This window comes from Dermacentor andersoni, chromosome 8 (assembly GCF_023375885.2).
Source record: "Dermacentor andersoni chromosome 8, qqDerAnde1_hic_scaffold, whole genome shotgun sequence".
Lineage (NCBI taxonomy): Eukaryota > Metazoa > Arthropoda > Arachnida > Ixodida > Ixodidae > Dermacentor > Dermacentor andersoni.
In genome coordinates, this window is record NC_092821.1 from 147,671,369 (window position 1) to 147,691,385 (window position 20,017).

General features: G+C 46.3%; 1 protein-coding gene across 9 annotated transcripts in view; it reads left to right on the forward strand.

The window, feature by feature from the left end:
- The window catches only part of lqf (epsin homolog lqf), a 44,971-nt gene extending 25,760 nt beyond the window's left edge, over window positions 1-19,211 (forward strand). For 5 of the 9 annotated variants that reach the window (XM_055069516.2, XM_055069523.2, XM_055069520.2 and 2 more), the window contains 4 exons: window positions 2,480-2,576; window positions 7,197-7,334; window positions 13,532-13,696; window positions 15,299-19,211. In XM_055069516.2, coding sequence (XP_054925491.1) covers window positions 2,480-2,576; window positions 7,197-7,334; window positions 13,532-13,696; window positions 15,299-15,651 — 753 coding nt within the window. In that variant the 3' untranslated portion in view covers window positions 15,652-19,211. The remainder of the gene's footprint in view (window positions 1-2,479; window positions 2,577-7,196; window positions 7,335-13,531; window positions 13,697-15,298) is intronic. The other 4 variants (XM_055069521.2, XM_055069522.2, XM_055069524.2 and 1 more) reach the window with 4 other exon arrangements.
- Window positions 19,212-20,017: the final 806 nt, after the last annotated feature.

Genomic DNA, 20,017 nt, shown 5'->3' on the forward strand with positions numbered 1-20,017 from the left:
GACCGTATTAACTGGTAAAAAACGAGCGTAACTAACTCTATTGGGTCACTTTTTGTGTTCTCGATCTCGATTGCGAACGTTGACGCCAGAAAAACACGCGTAACGGGAACGTATCAACGAGGTTTTACTGTATTGACGGGGACCCGGGTTCCCTCACTTGCAAACACTGCGGGGCCTATCCACCGAATAAACACACCTTGTGGGAGTGCCCTAACCACTCGCATCTACAGAAAGGCAGTGCTTTCTAAACTACCACACAACCAGCATCCCGGTCGCTGGGAAGAATGGACCACTCCGCCACGAAAGTTCAAAAAACTATGGTCGCTACTTCTGGTGCAGCATGTAAAGAACAGGAACATGTAAAGAACGTGTAAAGGTCAGGAGACATGAGCCTACCAGAAGGTCCGGGCCTTAGTTCCTTTGGGACTAATAAATGTTATTTCTCTCTCGCTCTATTGTTTGTCTTTCGCACGCTAGGTTTGTTTACCAGGATCCTTTCATTTTCCCAGAATGGAATTTCATTGAAATTAGTTCAGCAGTTGTCTTGTGAGAGCATTTTTGTCTCGCATACCCAGTACAACCTTGTAAATTCGGATTTTATGGGACCGAAAAAATGTCTGGTTAACTAAACGTCAAATTATTGAGGGCATCAAGAAACAATAAACAAATGTTTAACTATGTCACGCTTTTATTTACTGAACGAACCGGCAAATCCTGCCTCTACCTTGCACAAAAACAGTGCGGAAGCTGCAATTGTCGTCATCTCGTGACTGATAGCACTCGCAGCGGCAAAGGCCTTGCAACTTCCTTTGCAGCACAGCTGCAGCACGTTTCTGCATCTGAGGAATGTTTTTTGCTACTGTGCACACATCTTCATTACTTTTTTGCCAGCATTGCCAGGTCACCACCCATCGCGATGTAGAAGTTGCTCTTCATCCTCGACCGCTTTGCACTGAGTGAAAACGAAACTACTGTTTGCCGTAACCGCTGCAGATGAAACCGTGGCTACTGTTGACACGATCATAGACCTTGCGGTACTTAAAGCGTGTGGCAGTAAATGCAAGAATAAAGGCTTTAAAGACACAAATAGGCACGAAGTGTTCTGGCGTTGCTGTCATTCATGTACGATTTCCACTGATGACTACGGTGATGCAAACTCTGCCACTTTGTTTCGGTGGATGTTGACACCGTTTTTGCTCTTTTGCGTCGCACATTTGTGGCGCTCCACACTTGCCGAGCTCTGAAGGTTATTCAAATTAACGGATATGTGGCCAAATACATTTGAATTAACGAGTTTCATTGCATTAAATGATGCATACGCCTGCCGGGAACGAAGGACGAGTCCAAATTATCTGATTTTCTGAATTAATCAGAGTCCAGTTGACGACGTTTTACTGTAGAATAAAACCTCGTTATAGTGAAGTCAAAGGGGGAGCCAGAATTATTTCATTATGTCTATTATTACTTGTACAGTTAGATTTCAAGGGGTTTTTCACTTCATTATATCTATTATTTCATTGCAAATGACATTTGTCTGTATAGTCAGTGGCCGATTTTCTGGATGCCTAATTTTTCGGACATGCCCGAAGATTTGGACACCTTTGTGACATTGCCACGTACCCCATTGAATCAATGTATAAGAACGGCTAAAATTTCGGATGCAAAAGCCCTTCGTAGTCCGACTTTTACAACTTTTTGCCGTGACCGTATGCCCGAAACGGCAATAATAAAAGCCACCACTGCTGCCATCTTGATTATTATGCCCCTTCGAAATGCAGATCCACTGGCAGCCATAGCCACCATCACGGCAATGCTAGGCCTAGGTGCTTCGATGTTTGTCACAAAGCTTCTTGCTGTTTGGTGCCATGTTTTTCATTGAATTAATTTGTTGCTGGCAAAGGCTCTGACTCTGTCTTTGTAATCCTCACCAATGGAATCAGAGCTCGGAAGCACAGCACACGCACAACGCTGGTTTGCAAAAGTCAGCTTTGCCTCCACACATCAGTTTTGCACTGTGAAGCATTGCGGTGAAGCATATTAATAGGAGGAAGGGGCAATAGTCACAGGACACATTTAGTATTCCTTAATTACATACGCGTGCACTCACGACCTCCTGTCAAAGTACGAGCGCTGATATGCCTAATAAGTGTACTGGCAGGCCTTCAGACTTGCTTGTGCTGATCTGAGCCCTTGAGGGCAGTAGAAGGCATGCATTCATCTTTTTCAGACAGCCTGATTTTTCAGATGTTTTCACGGCTGCTAGGGAGTCCGAAAAATCGGATATTGACTGTATTTGAATCGTAAAATCAGAGTTAGCCATGAGCTTAAGCTTCCTCTTAAGCCCTGCCATCCTTAATGTCCCTTTGTTGGCTCTGAGGGTAAAGTAAATAATTGAATGTAAGTGGCATGGCTGGTAAACAGACTCATTTTCCACAGCGTGGCCATCTTTCTTTTTTTTTTTTTTTCATTTCACGACCAGGCTGCTGCTCCGGACCCATGGTCATCACCCACAAGCAGTCGTCCGAACACAGGTAGTCAACCAGGTGACCCTTGGCGGTCGCCCACTTCCAAGCCAGGTGCGCTCTCTTTTGGCGAGGGACTTGTTTCAGTGCAGTGTGCTAACCCCGTCCCATTCATGGCAAGCAGTGCTTTGAAGGCTAAATGCTTTTTCTCAATGCCTGTATTCATGACCAAAAAATAGTGTCTTATAAACGAGAGATAGTGGACTCTTGTTAATTCTAACCCGCTTAACTTGAATTTGTGGCTTAGTTGAGCCAACGCGATGGTCCTCTCAAAATTACATGTACTTCAACGTGCGAAAGCGCCCAGTAATTAAAATGCTTAAGCATTTGTGATGGCTAATTCGAACATACTGTGCTGCTGATTGTGCTCTCATCAGTGTGCCAACTCATGAGGCGGCGCAACTCACGCGATGTCTCCTGTAGCCAGTACTCTATTTTGTCGCTGTATAACCTGCACCAGAAGTTTTTTTTTTATGTAACCGTAAAGTCTGGGTGCGCGTTATGTGCAAATTTTGACCTGAGGTGTGCCTTCACAGCAGCAAATCTTTTGCTTACGAATGAGGCTTCGCGGCAGTGCACGCTGTGCTGCCGTGAAGCCACACTTCTGCAACTCGTCACTTGTGTTGGCGCAGAGCACACCTGCTGCATAACGGAGCACATCGAGTAAACCCTCCATTTAATGAGATTCCTTTAATTTGAACTTTGCTTAATCCAAAAAAATTTTTGACCCCTCAAGGTTGATATTAGGGGTATTGACTGTATTGGCCGCACGATCGAGCTACAGGGGGAAGCAGCGTTGCCATGTTGGTGTGGATAGGCAGTTGGTGGCATGCAGTGAAATGTATACGGCAGCACTTCGCTGCGAGTGATTTGGGATAACTGCTTAGCAAGGAAATGTGCTGACTGCAGTAAACATACTGTATTACTCGCCAATGCCACATCATTGCGCAAGGGGAACAGAACGTTCTTGCTGTACGGGAAGGAAGTGCAAGACATAGTTTCTGTTTCAGTACTTCCTCGGTGCTTTTTGTTTCGCGTTCGACTCGCGTTCTGCCAACTCTGTTGGCACTGCTTTCGCGTGACTGAACTTGTACTAAAGCTGGAACTAAGAAATGTCTGTATTCTGGTAACATGAAATTGAAGTAGCCAGTTAATGCGCACTGTGCTTCAACGCTTGTATGCATACATAACTACCTTATTTTTTCTTTCTTTCCTAATTTTCTGTTAAATAAGAAACAGTTACCATGTTCAGCTAAACAAGGTACGTCACTATGAATAATTGTGCAGGGACAGGAGTGCCATGTGACCTCAGACAATTCTTTTTTCTTTTCTCAAAGACAGTAAAAACATGTTATTTAAGTGTAAAGCTTGTCCTTGCATGTCTACGTGCATGAAAGTGATGCGAGAAAGTTCAAAATTATTTTAAGGACCAAACCTATGTCGTTTGCTTTACTTAAGGAAATAATGGCTGCTACCAAGCACATTAACAACCACACTTAAAAGTGCATTATATTAGCTGCCAGTGACTCAGTTTTATGATGTCCTGTGTCTTGCGGCTGCAATGTTACACATCATCCTCTTGGAATACTTTATTTCTGCTTCTACCTTGTAACAGATAATCAAAGTACCAAAGTGATAAAATTATATTGCAAGGGCAAATTATTTCTGTGTAGTGGGATATCCACATACTAGAAGGACACCTTGGGAACAGCTAAGGATGATTGCATAACCACTAAGTGAAAGTGAGGCAATGTCACTCCTAAGATCAAGTGTATCCTACGATTATAAGTGCTTAAGGTTCCTTTTTGCTACTGCTGAGTGATCTTCACGCCACCTCGTTCGTGTTTCATGGTATTGGAAAGATTCTGTAATGATCAACACATTGCGACAAGAAGTCGCTGAAGTGCGGCGTTTAGGTTTAGTAGAGAATGCTTCATTTGTCTAAAATGACACTGCAAATGTATTTTGTGATGTGATGTTCTTTAAACGCAATGTGGCAATGAAATTGAAAGAATTGTGGAGAACAGAGATCGCGACGATCACACATAGCGCGCACGACACATGCTCTCACTGATCTTATTACGGTGCAAAGGCTGCAGCTCGAGGCAAAATTCTTCTGTACTTCATAAAAAAAATAATGCATACCACCATTTAAGACTGTGCTGCAACCGCACAGCAAACTTGTAGGATAAGCCCAGCGTACAGCCACTCGTGAACACATAGTGGCTAGCAGACGACGCACCGTGCCATCCACACTAAGTGTGAGGTTCAGCTAGTATCCACCAGGTGGCGACTCTGGTCGGTCTCGCGGTCTATAGTTGTGTGTGTTGTAACTTGATGGATTAAGGGGGGACGCGGGGATCAGATCGCGAAAATCGCAAAAAAGATCGATTTTTGGCAACGACGTGTTTCGGTATCTGCAATGCCTAATCTACATTGTATCAAAATGGTTTGACTGAAAACGCACTAAAAGTGCCCGAAAAAAATTAATTTATCAGTGCGTAGGGCGAGAAAACAGCTTTAAATCACGTAAAATCACCGCAGTTCGCGGAGCCCTAACTCGTCTTTCCCGCCACCGAACGCCGCCATCTTGGTATCGTTCGAACGCTTGAAGTTTCGCCATTCCGTTTCTGAATTCTTCGGTCGTCGCCATCTTGTAACAAACGCACAAACACAAAAGAAGCGCGGGTCTGCTAGAGGCGGTCACACGGGCCCTGCGATGAAAGCGGGCCTCCGATTGGTTGCCGTACTGAAAGGCGTCTCGCCATTGGTTGCTGCTGCAGCAGCGGGCAAGCTGGCAACCACAGCGGACGGCAGTTGTCTGCTTTGAAAACCACGCCGGCGTCGTTCTTCGCTTGACACTCGCAGAATTCAGATTTATGAAAGCTCCCCGGTCAGTGATGGATCGTCGCTCGTTCGAAAAGAACTTTTAAATGAAGCATGCCTTCGGAAAACGGAAGCGCAAGCCTCCTACGGCGAGAAAAAGACGGCGGCCAGCGGGAGAAGCGGAGAACCCGACTGAACACGTGGATAACGTGCCGCGTTATCTTGCACCGTGCTATTCCAGCAGCGAAGCCGACAATCGCCCTGTGACATCGATACTGATAACTAAGCCACCGGAAGGCGTGCCAATGGAGGCTCTCGCACCTGTGCGTACGGCCGCGTGAGTCAGCAACCGAGATCGCGTTGTTGGAGGCGACGCGGGTCGAAGGTCTCCATCGCCGGCAGAGACTGTGTGCGTTTCCGATGCATCGTGCGACAAGGACATGCAGCCTGCGAGTGAGCCCCAACCGTCGACGAGCTACATACTGTATGGTGACTCAAGGCTCACCAGACGAATCGTTGCACGATTCAGACGCACCTCGAGCCGCGTTTTGTGTCGGCGGTGACTGCAGAAGCGCAGGCATGCAGCGTTCGCGACTCCGTTCGCGCAGTGTCCGCGACTGTGCGGAAGCAGCAATGCCAAGAACAAATTTAGGCCCCTTGTGACTGCGAGTTCATTATTATGTCTGTTTCCGCGATGAACTCTTTGATTGCTAAAGCTCTGTGCCCAAGATGCCAACAGCGTTCTGTGGGTGTACACTGCGATACCAGGCTCGGCCTGGCAGTGAAAATGGTGGTCATGCACTACTCCAAACGGCGCAAGAAAAGGATAAAGAACGCCTGAAGAAGGCATCCAAAGCCCACCAAATAAAGAGGCAAAGGTGTAAGAAGATGCCTGACAGCAATGATTCAAAATATTACAGCCCTGGTGCTTTTTAATAAATTTGCAGTGCTTTTAAAACTTCGCAGCCATTTTTCTCAATTGCATTTTTTTTGTCATTCACCTCGTTCGTGGAAAGCGTAGCACAATAATGGCTGGACCGATTTTGGTCCAGTTTGTTTTGCTGTGATCCACAAGCTGTGCTGTACTTAAAGACAGTCTTGAAATGTTTCTTTATCTTTCCGTTATTTAATTATTTCACAATTACTACATGGCTCCATGCAGTGAAGCACAGTCATTTGCATGTTATGTTGAGGAAAAAATTATTAGCGCACTAAAAAAAAAATCGAACACTGTCTTGATGTAGATTAGACATCTGGGCAAACATGCAAAGTATTTCCAGCTCCCTATCATGTTTCGTTACTGTGCCAGGCTTTCCACAAGCAAGGAACTTATAAATTCTTATAAAACAAAAACTAATTAAGATATCCTAATGAAATTTTAGAATTGTCTCTTTATTGCAATGTGCAGTGTGTGTGCTAAATTTCAGCCCTTTCTGTCAAGAAACAAAAAAGTTAATTCTGATCCCCTCCTCCCCCCTTAAGGCGCATACCTTTTTCGTTGCAAAATTTGGCGCATGTATTACATGGAAAGCGTCACAGATATGAATCTACCCTATTTGCACAAATGTAGCAGTGTTCTTGTAGCGCTTTTTTCTTTCATTTTATCTTCATTCAAGGAATTATGTTTTGGTGAGTCAAATGGGTGGTCTGCTGTTCTGTCTCACATTCTGATGGGGGGGGGGGGCTGCCATGCAAAAAAAAAAAAAAAAAGGTTTGGTTGTCGAGGTTTGGACGTGTATTACTTGTCTTAATCCTTAGTCTTTCACTATGACATCATAGCCCTTGATTAGATCATAGCCCTAGATTGGGTCATAGGTTTGACCCAATCAATCAATCAATTGTCTGAAGCAGCGAATCATGGAGACCCATGGTCGAGCAGCCAAGACCCCTGGCGATCTTCAGCCACGGGGCCCACAACCAACGGAAATGACCTGGACGAGTTTGACACGCTGAGCAAACGATCGGCTGCTACCAGCCCGATCTCAGGTGGGTTAAACATGCTCTTGTTCATGCTTCTTGTATTGCATAGTCTTTAAGGGAACAATCAGAATTTTTGCGATATTTATACGAAAGTGAGAGCATGCTTTTTCTATCCTTCCAAAAATTGTCAATTTGGAACATGTAGGATCGCTTAGTTTCAAGGATATAGTGGGAACAGCAAACATGCACCAATTGTCTCATTACTTGGCGCCTGGCTGAAGAACTCAAACTAACGTGAGCTGCTGCTGTAGCCAACATAAGCGAACACTGTTGTGTGATGGTGAGCATCGATAATTTTCTCTGGAGGGTGTGCTGTTAAGAAAAATTCCTGCAGGCATGTGGGTCATGTGCCAAGTCTTTGGTGCATTGAACAATCCCTAATAATGTAGTTACGTAGTCTCACCTGTGTTGCCATGGCATCATTTTTTTTTCTGCAGCAACACGATTACGCCACTGCGAAAATTTACACCAGCAGCGAAGTCGAATAAACCTGGTTACTGTAATATTAGCTGGTTTTGTCTGTCTGAGCACTACGCCACCACGTGGCTCCACCATACAGGCCGCTCATGTTTCCCCTCCGCTCCAACACCCAGTCCGCCCATGTTTACCCGAATACCGGAAAAACTAGAGCTTTCTAGTATCTGCAGATCATGACGACGTGCATCACGACGGGTGCACAGAAACTGAAGCCACGTTCAGTGCACAGTCAAGCAAAAGGCTTCTCCGTTGCCTAGGCAACCACCGCGTGCCTGCATCGCTCTGCCGGCGCTTTTTTTCCGTGTTCCTTCATTCGCTTGCTCCTCGTCTCGTGCTCCTTCTCCTCCTCCTCCACATAGACCTCGTTGCTCGCCCTTCCCTCTACTTTCATTCCCTACCCCCTGTGCAGCGCGGTTGAGGTGTCCTCTGCTGAGAGACAGTTACTGCGCTGCACTTTACCCCAACCTTTCCTTCCCATCAACAAGAATCTCCTTCTCTCTCCCTGTTGGCCAGCACACCTCGTTGAGAAGTGTGCTCGCTACTGCACTTGTTGGCAGCATTTTCCCACGGAAGTCGCGTTATAACCAGTGCAGTCGACTCTCGTTAAAACGGACCTTGATAATCCGACCAAAAACATCTGTTTTATCCGTAGTCTATAATATTTGAAACTCACTTCCAAAACTTTGGTTGCGATGTCTAACAGTGTTATTGCAAAGAGTGAGTTACGAACATCGAAAGTAAAAAACAAAGAAACATGAAGTTTTGCCCGAAAGGTGAAGCATCCATTGCGATAACAAATTGGTACATGGCTGTGCGAAGCAAAGATAGTAGTTTTATTTCGCTCAGTGACCGCGGGAACTCGCTGTCAGAACGTTGGAGTGAGGAAGCCCGGCAGCAGCAGCGAGTGAATTGACCTGTCTCTCGCACACGAACATTGAAAGCACAGCGCATACGAAGCTACCGGCACCGGGCGCACTTTGTCCACGTCGCAGATTGCTTTGGAGACGAGGCCCGCGCAAGCGCACACTTCGTCCACATTGCAGATCGCTTTGAAGATACGGCGGCCGCGCAGTTGCACCATAATCAGCAGCCGCCGGATAGAACCCCCCTATCCCTTGCCTCCCCCGGTGCCTCGCGCATGGACGAAGACGGCGCGTTTCCGCCCCACCTTCCTCTCTCACGTGCACGATATTAAGCTGCGATCGTTGGCTGACCCTCGTAAGACAGTTGTCAGCCCGTGTTGACACTGCAAAACCACGTTTTACACACCCGATTTTGAAAAAAATTGCCGCAAATTTCATCCGCTGTAGCCCGTAGTTTGTTGTAGCACCGTTCGTTAAATGTGAACTTCGTTGCATAAATAAAATAGGTAGAACAAACTAACAGTGAAATATGGTCCATTATATCCGAAAGTCTGTTGTATGCGGGTCTGTTGTAACGACCGTAGACTGTAGTTCATATGGCGTATCTTCATTACAAGTGGTGTGTGTTCTATGGGAGAGTAAATGGGAGTCAAAAGAGGGCGCGTTCTAGCCAGTTCCGCACTATAAACGGTTACGTTATGAGGAGTGTAAGCTGCTGTATTCACTACATTTGATCTGATATGTCAACCACATCAAATGTAGCCGCAGTTTCCGCAGCAAATTGTTATATCCGTGTTACCGTATTTACTCGAATCTAGGCAGGCTCCGATTATAAGCCGACCCCCGAATGTCTGAAGCTAGAAAAAAAATTTTAAAAGCTTACCTCAAATGTAGGCCGAAAAAAAAAAAAAAAATTAAGGACGGCGTTCACAAAATGATAACAGCATTTATTTAATATGAACGTACCGACGTCACTCTACATTGTCACTGCCGTTAGCCTCGTCCCTATAGGCCAGACCACACATGCGCTTTGCGGACGCACGCAAGCTTGCGTCTGCACGCCATCGCACGCATCGAAACACAGCGCGATCTCGGTGAACAGCTCCTTTCTGTTATTGTGCGCTTATCTTCCTTATTGCTGTCATCTCCTTGTTGTGGCACACGCAAAAGCGTCTCCCGTTGCCCCTTCCAATGAGGGACGTTTTTCTCGTCGATGCTGAAGTCCCGCCTCGCTTACTATGCCTCTGCGGCTAGCTCAACTTTTTGTTTGAAAGCGGCATTATAGCCTGCCATTATGCTAATGCCACGCCCCGCGTCGATACCATAAAACTAACTCTGATACGATACAGGTCAAAGCGACATCGCTCGTGTATTTCAGTTGGCTACTGGCCTGGCTAGTAGCGGCTGCGATACTGACTTTTCTAGATGGCACTAGCTATGGACCATATTTATCATTTTCACTCACAAACTGGTGCATTTTTTTAAATCCTCGAATCTAAGCCGACCCTAGAATTTTGTATATTATTATTTGGAAAAAGCTATCGGCCTAGATTTGAATAAAAACAGTATATAGTCAAACCTCAATACAGTCGCCGACTGATAAATTGGACGCCGATAATTCGGACATGCTCGGTAATTCAGGTAGCATTGCGGCACCGCTTGTGGCCCCATAGACTCGATGTGTAGAGATGACCGAAATTTCGGACAGTTGCCAGCTCTACATTCGATTATCCGGACTCCGTCTGTGGCTGTAGCATAAGCCAACTCTGCTGACATTATTTCCTCTGGCAACCTCGACAAGGCATCAAGTAAGGCCTTAAATACCCGAGACATCAAGTATGACCTAAAAGATTATGCATTAGACAGTAATCCCTGAGGCCTTGCCTTGGTCACAGCATTACCCTTCAGGGATTTGATTGCAAATGCCAATCTTGGAGGATTTGCACGAATTGTAGATGGAATCAACATCACAATCATCGCATCCTATTCCGGCAACTCCGCACATGGCCTGCTCTCGTCGTTCTGTTGAGTTTGCCTTTCGGACACCGTTCCGCTATTCTGTGCTTGGTTTAGTTTGTGTTCCAGACAGCACTCCGCTGGCTTCAAAAAGTCTTTCTCGGGAACTTATTGACAGGCCGAGTGAAATGGCACCAGCGGTGCCCTCGCATTCAGACTTGGAATGAGTCTCGAGTCGCAGTCCGAATGACTCCACATCTGACGAGCCTCAACCTGCCGCCTACCACAACGGGCACAAATGCGAACGTCATTGATGACCTGCTAGGCCGCAGTGCGCTGATTTCTGCCACCGTTACATTTGAAGACGTTACAGACGTTGACAACGGGGTGTTGTGCACCGAACTGAGCGATGACGAAATAATTGAGCAAGTTCTCCCACCATCATACAGTGACTCTAACTCGGATGATGATGATCTGCCGTGTGCTTCGTAGCCTTCACATGCGGAGTTGAGCTTTTGCAGTCCTTGCATTGGTGTACAGCAACAGCAAAAAAACTGGCAGAAATACAGGCATGCTTGGTTGCACATAAGCAGGAGTACGCGAAGCAATGAATCGTCCACTTATTCCTTGCATAGGGGGCCTTAAAATGTAAATGAAACAATTTTTTTTTTGATACATTTGTTTTTTTGGACATCGGGTAGTTCGGACCTATGTTCCCCATGGAGTCCGAATTATCAGTCGTTGACTGTATAACAAGATATCAGATACAGTAGAACCTCAATTTGGAGAAAAAAAATGTGAGAAAGAAACGTACTCACCGGGAAAGCGTATGACCTGAAGTCACTATTAAAAAATGTGGCAGACTGCAGTGTAGCTCATGTCTGTGCAAGGCGAAGTTTTGTGCGAAATGTTGTAGCACGGGGACACCCGCGCATGCTGAGCTGGTGAGACCTGCATAGTCGTTTTTTTGTGGCTTTCACAAGCTTACATGTGTGATCCTGGAATTCGGCTTAGCTCAGCGGGTTCTTGGGGCTGTGCTTTGGGGGGGGGGTTTGTGTTTCACATGCCCACTTGTCGACAGTTGTTGGGCCATGAGACGCCAACGCGGTCTGAGGCATGCTTTGTTGTTTTTTCCTGATGTGTAGTGTTTTAAGACAGTGACGGGAAAACTGAAATGAAATCGAGCTGGTGGGCAACGCTGTAATACAATGCTGCCAGAGCGGAACATGACGCTTACCTTGCACTTCTTGCAGCATAGAACAGAAGCGCGTTTGGGTTGTTGCCTACTGAAAGCGACCTGCGCGCTTCCAATGGCGCTATGCCAACCGGGCTGTGCAACAGATGGGGGGAAGATGCTTATCGCAGTAGGGTTGGCGGGGATAGCTGTAGATGTGGCATGGTGCGAACCGTGAGGAGATTTGCTGGTACCAGCAATGGAACCGAGTGCATGCCGGCGTTTAACTTGACACGAGCGGCTATTTGCAGGGAAGGTGCTGTGACGGGCATCAACTGCTGTTGATCACATGTGCTTTGCATCTTGTTCACACGGTATCTAGTGGCTGGAAAACTTATCACATGATCGCAGTTAGGCGATGTACTGAATGGTGATGCCGAAAGGTACTCTCTTCTGGGTACTTATAAACCGGCAAAGAAAAAAAAAAGAAGTGTTAGTGTATTGGGTAATTTTCTTGTTCTCAATTGCGAATGTTGGTGTCTGGAAGTCGTGAAATGGGATTGTATCAGCAAGGTTATACTGTATAAAGAAAAATATATCGGGAATGTTTATCACTGATATCGGTGTGTTACACATTGATATCATTATGATTTGTGGAGGGGGGTAAAAAGATGCGTTCATGTTGGATGTGACATTGCTATAGCAAGGTTTGACAGTATTGATGCTCACCTTACTTCCTGCAAAACTTTTAGAAGCTATGTGTGTAAAGAAGCATGCCTTAATCGGCGACGCATAATCTTTTCAAAAGTGTTGTGACTGTGACTTCTCCTGTGTTCTCCTGTGGTGTTGTGTTGTCTCTGATTTGTGTGTTTTGTGTTTTATCTCTTCCCGCTCCCTCTTTCCCATTCCCTTTCGTGTCTACCATCTTCGTCTCACACCTTCCTCGACTTCATCGCGCGGTGCAAACGGCATCTTGTCTGCAACAATTGCTGCGTTCACCTCCAACCGTGCGGCATCATCGTGGCAATGGTAACGTCTTGTCACAACGATGCTCGTCGTCGTTGTTCGGCCGATCGCTGACAACGTTTATGGTGACACCATTTCTGTTTTTCCTTACTTCTCTCACATGCATTTCATTCCCTTGCATTAATTGATTTACTAACAAATCGATCGGTAATGTTCTGGTAATGTCCTGCGCTGAACGCTGTCATTGGGCACTCTCTTCTGTTTCGCGTTTCACATTCTGTCCTCTGGTATGCGGTACCTCTTGATCCCTTTGAAATAACGCTGGTTATCTCATCGGGCTTATGATGTGCGCTGGTTATCTCATTGCAAATACAATATCTCAAACTGCCTGTAAAACTTATTTTAATTAACTGGCGTGTTCTTTCTTAAATTGTGGCATTTGCAACGCAATGACACTTTCATTACAATATTTCCTTGCCACTGAGATGTTTTCTCACCACGTCCATCTTGTGACTGCAATCTTATCATCTTCCTGTTGCACTGAACATGTCTTGTCCCTGCTATCTCTTCAATGCATGCTGTCAACTCACTCTTACAAAATATTGCGATGTACTTGCACACCACGAAATGAAATTTGCAACCACGGTGTAATGAAAATGGTGCACCGTGTTCTAATGAACGCATACCATGAACGCCCTGTGACATGAAATACCTCGACTAAACTGTGCATTGTCTCGGGGATGTTGTCGGCACGTGCACGCCTGTAGAACAAACTGGGGCGGTCGGCGATGCGTTGGCATTGGGCGGGCTGCGCCGTGCCTTGCCCAGTGCAGAGGAAGAAGAACTGAGCAAACGGAAAACACCGGAGAGCTTCCTAGGTCCCAATTCGAACCTGGTGAACTTGGATGCACTCGTCACGACACGACCCGCAGGTGAGCCGTGCGGTCTCGTGAACACAGAAACAAGATCGCGCCTACCACCTAGAGCGGAGAGTAGCACAGCGGTGTGGCTTCATGCATGGCAATGCCTGAAACTGAGGGCCCTGGTCTGACGGCTTGCTCGGAGAGAGTCGAGAATTGCTGCAGCAGTGTGCATCCTGCATTCTGTGCTTTGCTGCGCTATGATGCAGTCAAACCTTGTCGTGGAGGGCACATATAACATGAAAACACCTGTGTAGCTCTCTACCTGCATTGCTTGCTTTGTTGTGTCAACATGTACGGTGTCTACAAGGTATTGACAAGACTGCAAGACAGTAGGGATAAAATTTCTGCTGCAGGAAAGGAGGCAGATTGGCACTGTAAAGCTGGAACGAGGCTAAGACACACATACACACGCTCTTGCAAACACATGGGTGATGCGTTTTCAATACGTGTTTCTGCTACACAGCGCAACCATACTTACTCGGTCAAGAACCAGTTAGTCTCTGCATAACATTTTATTGGTTTACAACTGTAGTGCTCCTGGACACTGCCAAATTCTGTGTTAGGCTCGTGAGGAACTCTGCAGAAAGCATTCGAAATTCGAACACCTGCCTTCTTGCAACAGCCCCAAAAAGATGTGTTCAGACGCCTCTGACATGCAGTTCAAAGGTGCGTAAGAGGCCGCAGGGGTGTGTTAGGCTAATTTACTTCCATGCCAGTTTGAACCACAGCGTTGGGGACTATAAAAGAGCACTGAAATTGCATTTCAGACTTTTCATTCTGTGCTGTGAATGAAGGTATTGGGACCTCCCAATCCTAGAAGGAACACTGGCATGCTAAGCAGCACTGTAAATGACTGACAGTCGACTTCGTTAATTCGACCCTTACGGGACCGATGAAATTGATTGAATTATATGGCGAGTCATAAACAAGATGCAGAGAAAATGGCAAAATACAATGTTACAATGTCATGCTTGCACCCGACCACTTTCAGTGGCTCGCCACAAATGCACCTTCTTGGAAGCAAAACTGGAACTAGTTAGCAACCATTTAGCTGTTACAGCTAAAAAGCTATTATAGCCAACTATTTAGGGATCTCTAAGGCATGCCACTGTTTCTAGGGTGTCGTGGTCCAAGACCTTCATTTAGTGCAACCTTTTTCTTCTCCCTAATTTTTTATGCATCTACGTAGCTCTAGTACCTAATGTGTAGCATATCATTTTCGTTCTTTTAGGAAAATTCGAAAGCTCTTTGGTAGTTTTGGAAATGGTGCATTTGTGAAAAATAAAAAAAAATAAAATAAGAAACACAAGTAGTTCTTCTTCAGAAAAATTTTTTGCTCTATAAGATAGCCCGACTATAACTGATACAACAAGAATAATTTAAGAAGTACAACCGTGTTCATGGCTCCTCTGATTTCAGTCCTTCCATACCACCGTTGAAAGTCTCGCCCCAACCAATCAAAGTTCAAACGTGTTCTGCCATAATATGCTACGCAAGGGTGTAACCTCGAGGGTGCTCGAGAGCCAGCATGCTCCTGTGCTAGTTTTCTAACCGCAGTGGCTTTCATGTACGCAAGGTCTTAAAGCAAGACTTCACCTCTTTTGTCCGCAGGGCCAGGTACGTTAGGTGCCCCGGCACCCGCTGCGGCAAACCCTTTCGCGGCACCACTCCCCACGCCATCGTCAGGCCTGGTGGCACCTACCACGACAGCGGCAGCGGCAGCAGCAGCAGTGGCAGCAGCCAGCAATCCGTTCCAGGCGTCCAAGCCACCTACAATCAACCAGCTGCGACTGCAGAACAGCAGCTTCCCGCCGGCACCGGTTGCCCCGACGACGACGACGCTCCTGACGCATCCGGTCGCCACCGCTACCCTGGTTCCACAGCAGCCCTTGCCCCCACACAGTGGCTACGTAGGCCTGCCTGCAGGTGCAGCTGCGGTGGGCCAGCAGAACCCCTTCCTCTGAAGGAAACCGCAGCAGTAGGGAGGGGTTCTGTTTCGCACTAGGACCGCGGAAAAAAAAAAAAAAAAAAAGCGCGAGAGTCGGGCCCGCCGCTGCCTTGCCCAGCAGTGTCTCTTATTTTTTTCTTTTAAATGACCTACCTGTCGCTCTGAAAAGGCCCTTGTTTCTTCTTAATCGGTGTGTGCATAAAGAGCCAAGATGCTGCTGCGCATTCCGCTTGGTGTTCGCCCATCTTCTTCCGAGGTGCAAGCGAAAATGGAGCCAAGGTGCGAGTGGTTCCTCCTCCTACATGGTGAACTGTGAACTTTTTTTCGTGTCTCATGTAGAGCTGGCCAGACTAATGAACTCACCTGACCATCGAACGAGGCCCAACGGATCGATGTAGTGTGCGCTCTATCTAGATGTTTTCTCTGAGGCGTGAAAGTGTACGGCGGTAGGTAAAGGGGTTGGTTGGAAAGTGGAAAGTTTTAATATATAGTATATATAAATATATGTGCATCAAATTGAGCGCGGTTCCAGTTCCGACCCGAGTCTCCCAAAGGAGAGCGGTCATACACGTGAAATCTTGGGAGTGCCAGCGGCGTTTCTCCTTTCCCCTCTTGTGAGAGAGCATTTACGAGGCGGCGGGGTAAAGGGGTGCAGCTCAGCACCACGTCGTCACGACCAAGCTCGCTTGACCTGTGGCCCGGTCAAAGCGATGTCGGACCACCAGCACAACCAGCCCCTGTCGTGACTGTCTCGTACTAACAGAAGAAACGAAAAACAAACTTGCATTTCACGGACTAGCTCTATTGTTATATTTTTGCCTTCCCCACCTTTTATTCTTTGTATTGGAGGACCACTATGTTGTCTTGCTTAGGAGCGAGAAAGTGTCTGCGTCGGGCATCGTTGACAGATGCATTCTCACGTGGTGCTCCCTGTTCCACCTTTGACATTGAGTGGAGGCAGAATGAAGGCAGTTCTTGAGCATTGTGTTACCGTGCAGACGGCAGGAAAAGAGCCATATCTTTATGGAGGTAACACTGAGCAAAGATGGGGAAAGGTTGTTGCGCCTGTTAACATCTGTTGAAGGCGCTTTCCCTCCACTGCATTCATCGCTCTAATTGGTGCTCGTAGCTACCACATTTAGCACGAAAAAGACCCACTAGACGTGAGACGGCAAACACGGGCGCAAACTTCTCATCTGGACTTCATTAGCATGCAATGCCAGCAAAGTGAGATCATCGAGAGACCGTGCAATCCATTCTTGTGGTATCCCAATACATTTTCTTGTGGTCTTAGCTCTCTTATGCATGTTCATGACGTATGCTTATGAAGCTTGTTTAGGAAATTTGCACTCGTGCTGGTCGTTTTATGCCAAGTCTGCAGCTCCTTTCTGATAAATGTCATAGTTGGGCACTTCCCCTTCTGGAAACTGAATAGTGTGGCCCATTTCCTGCCGGTATGGCTGCGTCGGAGAGTCCTAGTTGTGGGTAGCAAAGCTTTTCTTACTTCTGCCCGATAACTGCTATTGGACTTGCACGGATCATCGGAAGCTGCCGGGTCCTGAACGGCTGATGTGCTCGTGATCTTGGTGGGCTAATGTTTAGAAGTGTGGAGGGTAGCAGGTGAGCGGCCTTTTTTACATAGAGTTTGAGAAGTCATCCCGCACTTCAGTGCAAAAGGCTGCGGTTGCCACGTGCAATTTGATTGTGCAGCGTGCACTTGGGGCTGGGAAGAAACAGCATATGCTCATTTCCATCGAGGAGGCAGGGCGTTGAAAGACTAGCCTTCTTTGCATCAAGTCGCGTAGCTCGCACAAAATTTACGTAAGGGCACGTTTTTCTCCGTTATCAACCTGTGCCATTAGTGGAAGTTCAGCCCACTTATTTGGTTTGTGCAGCCTTGCTCGTTTCGCTGCGACTGAAACTGCTTGCTGGCGGTTGCAGTGGTTCGCCTTTTCATACGCTTTCCTGCAGGCGTACATACGTTTGTACACTGGCTGGAGAAGTCTGTAGCGGAGGCTTTAGGCACTAAAAAAAAGAAAAAAAAGTGGTGCACACCTGTGGCTGTCACTAGTTACACTTTTCAACTGAGCACTTTTTACTGTACCACTGATATAACCAGCCCTTGACACGTATGGTGGTATGCGTGGATGTTTTCATGACACTTGGAATTTGCCGTGATGTGTGGACTCTTCGGCGGCAAAAGTGAGCATTTCGTTTTGTCCTCGCCATGTTGCTTCGGCATGAGGCCGGCTTGTGTCACTTTCGAGAGACGTCGCTTTCTTTCAGAGAGTGAATGTGCTAGCATAAATCATTTGTATCGCCTGTTCCTAGTTAAAAAAAAACAACACTTAATTGTGCTGAAAGCTGTGCGCCGACGTTTTACGTGCTCTAATGTGGACGTCTCATGTCGGGCTAGTGTACAAAGGTGCATTGTCTCTTTGCTTCTACAAGAAGGGGTGGGCTTTGGTAGTGCACGTGTGTATGTTGACTGGGCCATTATACAAACTAACGAAATGGGGAGAATGGGGCTGTTCACACGGTCCTGTGTACTGTGACACGTGCTGGTGTTGTTTCTGTCGTAGCAATGAAGACGTGTTAGTGCGAGCTTTAGGAAGCTTGTTGCGAAGAATGGTAACCTCATATAAGCTTGTACAAAGTTGCCCGAGGAGGGATTCAAACAGATGTGTATGTGTGTGGGATTTGTTTCTCTGTCGAGTGGTGTTCCTGCCATGTCATTGGTCTGGTTGGTTAGATGCAGCACTATGCCACGTTGAAAGTGTATGGTAGATGAACAAAGCACACAAGCTTCCACTTGATGAATGCAGGACTTTGACACTCCTAACATGTCTAATCCACTTGTGGAATGGCTGTAAATTAATATTAAGTGAGCCATCCTGAACAGGTAATTGCTGATGGCGGCTTAGAGTGGCCGTCGGCAGGAAGCTTGCTGGCACATTTACGATACTCTGCTTTCCAGTTTCGATCGGCACGTGGGGGTGCCATTGAGACATGTCACGAAATTCGACACTGTCTGGTATGTATTTGGTGCGATAATCGGCAAAACCTGCATTGCAGGGCTGTCCTGAATGAAATGTGTTTTGCCTAAACTGTGAAAGTATGTTACAGTCTAACGAGGTTAGAAAGAAAACACTTACGTTACTGCATGTGAAGACGTTTTCCTCTAATGAAATGGACTATTTCTATTTACAGAGTTTTATTATAGCTTTTATAAATATAGAGATGCTAATTGCTTATTCTGCAAGTCCTCTGAATGAAAGGTGTGTGGCTTGTTGCTCCTTTCGTGAGACACTTTGTCCTTTTTTTTTAATTTTTCTGTTATGCGTGTGTGGGGTGCGAATGATGGCATGTCTGAGTGCATTGCATAATTTTTTTTTTTTTTGAATAACTGAGGAACATTGCATGGTGTATCTGTTGCAATGCCGGCCAATGCTAACATAAAACGTTGCCGAACGTTCAATCAGCTGTGGAACTGGAGAAAAAAAAACAGTCTGCCATGTGTCACTCAACAATACTGGGAGGAATGCAGAGAAGAAAATAAAACGATGCGCTATGTTCGATCAGTGTTTGAGACACGCTCTCATTTGCTGCCTCTTGCCTTCCCAAACAAGTTGGGATGCATTTTCGGCTGCGTCTCCTGGAGCGTATTGCAATGCAAAAGTATTTCTAATATATCATCTAAGCGCAGTTTCATGAGCTCTAGTCTTGGGCTCTGTTTCGTGGTTTGGTAGGCACGTAACACCTATTTGACATCGCCTTGTTGCTCACCAGTGTATGCCCGGGTGAACTGCTTGAAAGCATTTTTTTGATAACCATGCATAAAACAGAGAGTGAAAGGAACTGCGAAAGCAAGTTCAGGTATCTCCCGTGCACAGGGCTACTGAGTGTCGTCGAACTCAACAACATATCTAGCTTTTTCATTTAACTTTCCTGGAGGCTCTGGTGGTGCAATTGGCAACATGTTCCGGAAGGCTAGATCAACCTGTAGCCAACATCGCCATCATCATTAGTATGCAGGCCACTGTAACTTCAGCATTTCTCAATGGGGAAAATCTGTCTTGTAGCCCCTTCAGGCTTGAATTATGAAGGACTCTCTATAAATGTGTCAAACTTCCAAGGCACCTGACACTACTGCTAGAAAGACAAGGTGGTAGCATGGTACTGTGCATTTTCTGGCGAGTTGTCGTACTGTGCAGTCACTAATGCTCAGTTTTTGCGTTATAAAGGTTAAATCGCATGCTTGAAACACATGCACAATGTCATTCTTGACTGCATGCATGCTGCGGGATGTTGAAGATCCCATCAAATGTGGTAGTACGTTCAGGGACGTGGTTGGCTGTAGCAGTATGCAGCGCATTAGAAGT